At 41.6% G+C, this 7,188-nt stretch overlaps 1 protein-coding gene across 2 annotated transcripts; it reads left to right on the forward strand.

The window, feature by feature from the left end:
• The first annotated feature begins 776 nt into the window (after positions 1-776).
• On the forward strand, positions 777-6,967 carry LOC120536716 (zinc finger protein 883-like). 2 transcript variants are annotated; one of them, XM_039765174.1, is made up of 2 exons: positions 777-1,088; positions 4,406-6,967. In XM_039765174.1, exons 1-2 carry the CDS (start codon positions 857-859, stop codon positions 6,475-6,477), a joined length of 2,304 nt encoding a protein of 767 aa, XP_039621108.1. In that variant the 5' UTR covers positions 777-856; the 3' UTR covers positions 6,478-6,967. The 2 variants fall into 2 exon arrangements, with proteins under 2 accessions (XP_039621108.1, XP_039621109.1); XM_039765175.1 differs by having other exon boundaries at positions 1,076-1,161.
• Positions 6,968-7,188: the final 221 nt, after the last annotated feature.

Here is a 7,188-nt window from a genome sequence, read left to right on the forward strand (position 1 = left end):
GCAGGAACCAATCCTGGGCAGGGTGCCAACCCACTGCATGTTTTACGAAAATGAATTAGCATACCAACACTTGGGCATAAGGCAGGACCAACCCAGCACTCATTTCATTATAGGACCCAAGCTGAGCAAATGTACAATCCCCAATTATTCCAACATGCGTGTCTTTCACATGTGCAGAAGATTAAATTCTAGAGTTTGTGTAGATTATAATATGCAAGCTTTCGAGGCTACTCAAGTCCCTTCTTCAGACGAGCCCGAGTTGCCTCGAAAGCTTGCATATTATAATCTTTGTAGATAGCCAATAAAACGGGTGATTTTGCTTGACTTCTCACTACATTCATAACGGCTAACACGGTACAACACCCAACGTATAAAAAACCCAAAGAGGAACAATTACAAAGTGCTAATCTTATCTGACAGTAATTCGGGGCGCTGTAACACACCGGCATCGTTTCTAACCATTGCATCCGCCGTGCCACTCAAGAAAAAAGTGGGTACTGTATGGAATAAAACTGGCCGAGGGACATGAAGGACTTGTGTGCTCTTGTCGTTAATAAGCAAACTGCCACAAAAGTCCATCCGTCCCTAAAACGTGGTGAGCTTATTAACAAACTGATTACTCTGAGCCTACTTAGTGTCCAGTTATGACTGTACAACGACACGTCACGAAACTTCAAATCCGGCGGGTCACTTTATGATCCGCACGCAAAGCGAGTCGCAATCCGTCCAAAGCAGCCCACCCCTTTCCCTCTTTTCCACTTCCGGTTTGTGTCCGAGTTCAGGAGCAGAAAGCGGCCCCCTCGCGACTGCCTGTGCTCGACTCCCAGACGGATGCGCTTCTTGTCTGTGGCCTGTCATGTCGCGGAATCCGATGGACCGCTCCCGATCTCAGCTGCAACCAGTGAGCAGGGCTAGCGTGATTATCACTTCACCCCCCGTGGCTGGCATGAGCGGAGTTGCCACAGATCCAAGAGACCAGGGTGGACTCGATGTCTGGCTTGACAACCGACTTGACGGAGCACTAGGAGGAAAGATGTGTCCGCTGTCCCGTCCTGTGAGCAAGTGCGATGAATGGGACAGGGATGGAGGTGAGACGGTGACAGCAGATGTTAAACAGATTACTTTTGTTCATTACACGCTTTGATTTTTTCTTTAATTAATGTGAGTGATGTTATTTGCACCACCGTTTATTTTGTATTTTCAATATTCACTTGTCCGTATATAGTTCGCCGATGGATGTTATTACGAGCATTTTGCTCCCGTTTCGCTATTATATTTATTACACCAGCAAAATATCATACGATCACATACACTACAGACCCATGTGGATAAACCTCTATATGGTGGCACAGATCTAACTATGCAATTGTCATTACGCTATAACTTATTAAATTTATTACATAGAAAATCACCCGAAAAATCCCGGACCATCGAGAAGTGTGCGAACCGACGACATGAAGAATCGTCTTCGCGCCGAACTGGAATCGTCAAAGTCATCCAGACGATCTGGATCTGCATAATTAGATCTGGACCACCCTGTAAAGTTCAATCCATTCAGGTAAAAGAAAGCAAAGAATGCTCACATGAATAAATAACATTGGTCTTTGCTGGACGGAATGGTAACACACTGAATTAGAGGTACCCAATGAAAAAAAAAATCGGGCAGAATTACAGTAAGCACATCAATAAATTGGTTTACAAGTTAATACCCAGCAATACAAGGCAAAAACTAAACATTAATGATACATTATAGAAAAGAACATATAAGCCATGTAAAGCAGGAAAAAAAAAAAATCAGATGTACAGCACAAATGCAGAATGGCAGTGTTTATACTGTATATCATCCTTCATGTCAAGGTCATTTGCAACAGTTTGTGATGAATGTTAAAAAACCTCAAGAGTTTAGCATAGACAATTATTTAAAGCCCTTCCATCCATCTGTAATGTCAGGAATGCATTTTATAAATGTTTTGAAATGATGGTTGTCGAAATCTATATAACCTATAATAATAATGAACAATTTGGGTTCAAATCTCTCAAATGACACTGCGTCCCCTTCAAGTCACTTCACATGTCACTGCTCCACTTGGAAAAACAAATGAAATGCAACCCAAATACCATAATTTGCCTTGCATAATAAATAATCATAATTTACATTTGTTAGGGAAAGCTATAGGAATATATCTAGCAAATGGTTTAGACCGAAAAATAAGAACTATTTATCAAAATCAGTTTTCAAATGATAACTAAAGGAATCTTATCTACAAAAATCTTATTACATTTCAGTACATGCTGCTTTATTTATTTTGTATTCCAAACATTTGGTCAGAAGGGGAGTACCATTAAAAAGTCAAGTTTAAATAATGCACAAGAAGGAAATAAAAACTGCATTTGGTTGACCCTTGGACCCTGACTGAAACATAAGATTGGAGTTTGGTTGCTCACACGGTTTTCGCTGGGTGCTTATGTTTCCACTCATATTTTGAAGATCTACTGTTTATGCTGGCTGGGATTGGCTCCAGCAGACCCCACGTGACCTTGTGTTAGGATATAGTGGGTTGCAAAATGACTGATTGACTACTGTGTATGCCAACTCAATCAGCAACTTCACATTGGCCAGTACTAGTGGTTATAAGTGTGTGAGCCGACAGTGCCTTGTGATGGCATCCATGGTTGGTTACTGCCTTTGGGCCGATTCTTCCAGGAGAGTCTCAGGCTACCTTTGAACTTGAAATGACAGAAGTCCGGGTACTAGAAAACAAATGAATGAATATCTTAAAGGGTAAGCGCTTATTCTTCCAATATCCTATAATAAACTAGAGGTGTACAGTAATGCGTGTATATCCAGACTTTGCTAAAATTGTCTTTTACTTCTATTATTCTACTTTAATAAATACAGCTTTGCTTCCACTTGTTTAAACTTTGAGTTTATATCTAGAGTGGCTGAAGTAATGAAGTGTGAGGAGATCACCACTCTCTTTGTCCCAGGGTTTAGCAGATTGAGGGGAACATACCAACAGAGTGAAAATCATGGTGATCGGTGGAGAAGTGGTTTTAACCAAGTGCGTCTCTATCTTATTCTCGGGGATCGAGGTGTGTCCGCTTTTACAGTAGGTCTGCTGTAGGTTATATTCAGGGACACCGTGGAGGTGAGGCAGTCTTTCTAAACCTTTAAGTATTTGCGACCCGAGTTTTCATAACAGTTTTAATCGCTCCCCTCCCCAAGATTTTTTTGAAATTAATAAAATTTATTGCTATATTTTTTGCTGCCGATACACCGCTACAAGTTTTATTATACCTACTTAACTTTTAATCGACATTTATCTAACTCTATATTTATTTTTCTAGTATCAGAATGTAGTTTAAGTTAATTTGTTTTCGTTTCAATAGATGTATTTTTCATATTTTCGATGCTTGTTTTCTTTTTTCACATCTTTGCGGCCCTTTTTCGTTACTAGGGGGGCGCGCCCCACAGGTTGAGAACCGCCGGCCTACGATATTCTTGGGGACCAAAGGTAGCCTTAGCTGTAGGTTATACCCGGGGACACTTGCCCATTGTTCACGCCATAGCTAGCGAGTTGCTATGTAGACTTCCGAGGAGTGACAGGCTGTACAAGCCCTACTCATTGCTTACATGGATAGGATCGGTGTGTGTTTAGGGTATGAGAGTTAACCAATCCAATAACGAATTTGGGGAGTTCCACTCATTCCACGATCATATACTAGAAGAATGTTTGCTCATTTATAAAACACACCACTTACGTTGCAGGTCAACAGCCTATTAATGCCTCTAACAACGGTACTTGAATTGATTATCTTGTTCACAGGAAATAAGATTCTCTCGGATTTCTGTGAACAATCTGGACCTTTAGAGTCAGGATGCTTGTTCTAAGCTCTTGGTATTTTAGAAAAATGCTGCGTCTGTGCTTCCAAAGAGGTATTGTGCAGTTACATGTTGAGCGAGTGTCTTGGTTGGGGGTATTTATTACAACTAAATAAGAAGTGCCTTTGGGGGTCTATTCTGCCCACTGCTGGTCAGGCAATTCAAAGCTTCCACTTGATGTACTCGTTAAGTTTATTTTTTATTAATTTTACGATTGATTGATTATTGGCTGTATCCTTGTTTATGTTTCTTCTGCTGTATGCATCTGAATATTAATAGGGTGTTGTACCACGTTAGCCATTATGAATGTAGTGAGAAGTCAAGCAAAATGACACTGTTTATTGGCTAACTAAAAAGATTGATTACATCTTTGCCTGAAGAAGGGGCCCGAGTTGCCTCGAAAGCTTGCATATTGTAATCTTTTTAGTTAGCCAATAAAAGACTTCTCACTACACTCATGGGATTAATAAAGTTGATGTAATCTAAATCTTTGACAAGATTGTATGTTTTTTTTACCTACAGATATGAAGAATGGCTTTTTCCAAACTGCACAAAAAATGCTCCAATATAACAAGCTTCCCATCAAAGATGAGATTTGGGAACCAAATGCATGTCTACAGCAGATCTCTTCAGAAGTTGACCATCGGCTGTTTCGAAACAGCTTCAGTACCAGACACGAGACATTTTCACCAATGCACCTCTCGCAATTGGAAAGCAATGATGTCGGCCCTGTTGCTACTGAATCGCATCAAATTAAAGAAGAAATGTGTGAGAACATTTCGGCCCCCCTTAAAGAAGAAGTCACCAATGACGAACACTCAAATCACTTTAAAGACGAGGATTCTGAAGAAGGGTCTTCTCCCATTAAAGTGGAGATGTGTGAAAATAACTTTTTCTTCAATAAACATGAGGCTCCCGAGTATGAAATGGTCAGTGTTAAAGAGGAGTTCTATGAGGAAGAGGTTCTTCCTGTTCAGATAAAATCCGAGATGTCTGATGTGGAACCTGAGGGTGAAGATTTCTTTACTGGCATTTCGTATGAGGATGGCAGATTACAATGGACGCCAAACTACCAAATGGAAGAGGATGTACAAAAAGAACCCCGAAATTGGAATCTTAATGAACAGTCAGTCCAATGGACTGCTGCACAGCGTCAGCTATTTTATGACCTCAACAGAAAGTTCTTCTGTGGAGAATGTGGAAAGAGTTACAAGGAGAAATCCGGTCTACGAAGGCACCAGAAGACTCACACGGGAGAGAAGCCACATTCATGTGTGGAATGTGGGAAGGGGTTTATCATGGCCTCGGACCTCAAAAAACACTACCGAACTCACACGGGGGAGAGGCCGCATGTATGTCCGGAATGTGGGAAGGGCTTCATTAGTATATCTGATGTTAAAAAGCATTTGAGAATACACACAGGAGAGAAACCTTATGGGTGTGGTGAATGCAGCAAGACCTTCAGTCGTATAACAAACCTTAGAAAGCACCAGAGAGTCCACTCAAGGGAAAGACGGTATAGCTGCTGTGAATGTGGCAAATCCTTTGTTACTTCCGAAGGTCTTAAAAGACATAGAAAAATTCACAATGGCAACAGACCTCATGTTTGCCCCGAATGTGGAAAAATGTTTGGTAAGAAAACCAGTCTCAGAAACCACCAGAGGATTCACACAAGTGAGAAGGTGCATCACTGTCCCGATTGTGGAAAGGGTTTCACTGCTCGGACTTTGCTTAAATCACACCGACACATCCATAGCACTGAAAAACCACACAGCTGTCCTGAATGTCACAAACTGTTTGGAACAGCAGCGGACCTTAAAAGACATCAGCGAATGCACTCGGGAGAGAAGCCCCATCTTTGTCCTGAATGTGGAAAGGTCTTCCTAACAGCCTCTTACTTTAGGACCCATCAAAGGATCCACTCTGGAGAGAAGCCGTTCAGCTGTACCGATTGCGGAAAAAGTTTCATAACCTCTGAATACCTTAAAAGGCACCAGAGAATCCATACCGGGGAGAAGCCATATGGATGCACTGAATGTGGAAAAAACTTCATGAGGATAACTGGCCTGAAGCTACACCAGAGGATTCATTCTGGAGAAAAACCTTATGGCTGCACAGACTGTGGGAAAAAGTTCATAACTTTAAAATGCCTAAAAACGCACCAGAGGATCCACACGGGCGAGAGGCCGTATACTTGTCCTGAATGTGGCAAGGGCTTCCGACGGATCAGTAGCCTCAAGATCCATCGACGGATCCACACAGGAGAAAAACCGTACCGCTGCACTGAGTGCCAGAGAGCATTTGTCACCCTCCAGCACATGAAGATCCACTTACGAATTCACACGGGCGAGAAGCCATATTGCTGCCACACGTGTGGGAAGAACTTTCGGCGTTTAGGCAGTCTCAAGATCCACCAGAGGATTCATACTGGAGAGAAACCATACACTTGTGGGGAATGTGAAAAGAACTTCATCACTCTGGAGCACCTCAAGCGCCATCGGAGAATTCATACTGGGGAAAAGCCCGGAGCTGGGGGACAGGCAGTCGTGCCATTCCCTTTGGTACCATTTCCTTCGAGCTCCCTATCAGCGTGAGACATTGACATTTTGGTTTAGATGGATTCAGTTGATCTAAAAAGATTTGAGGAATGCGGGCTCATTTAACTTTATGTCCTGGTCACCGTCAGTTGATATAAGACCTCTCTGATTTTGAATATGGCGGAGGAAAAGTCTCTTGGGTTTAATTATGCACAACTAATTGAATAAATACCCAAGAACTTTAGAAACAATAGGATGGTGTTAAATTCTATGGGCTGTATTGTAATAATCAATGAATTACAATGAATGAATGAATTTGGATAATTCCAGATGAAAGTAGAATACATTAGAAGCTATCAGATGGTGTTAACTCCAGGACTTTGTTTTGGAGTACAAATGAGTAGCACTTAGTCCAAACGCTCGTTTTAGTTAGCAGATGACACTAAATAAGGTGTCTGGTCTCTTCTTAACATACAGCATGGGTGCCTGCTTCAGGTTCTGTGAAGGAGGGCTTCCAGTTTTCAATATTAAACGTTTTTCCCTTTTGCCTCCATGACTGCCTGTTTTTACTGTTTAGCTAGAAGGAGTTTGCCAAATTATGTTTCTCGATGCATCTGGGGATTTTTAATACCTGGAGAAATTAGGGTTAGGGTTAGGGTTTAAGACCTGGGCCCTAACCTGGAGTTCAACCTTGTGTTACATTTTCCATACTCTAAATCAAAGACAATTGTGGCACTCTACACTAGTGTAATGGGAGTTTTCTTAGAT

This window comes from Polypterus senegalus, chromosome 10 (genome assembly GCF_016835505.1).
Source record: "Polypterus senegalus isolate Bchr_013 chromosome 10, ASM1683550v1, whole genome shotgun sequence".
Classification (NCBI taxonomy): Eukaryota; Metazoa; Chordata; class Cladistia; order Polypteriformes; family Polypteridae; genus Polypterus; species Polypterus senegalus.

Excerpts from the sequence above, each read along its gene's own strand:
- LOC120536716 (XM_039765174.1), top strand. The coding sequence starts at position 857 with ATGTCGCGGAATCCGATGGACCGCTCCCGATCTCAGCTGCAACCAGTG. Across the intron at positions 1,089-4,405 it reads TGAATGGGACAGGGATGGAG|ATATGAAGAATGGCTTTTTC; the intron begins GTGAGACGGTGA and ends TTTTACCTACAG.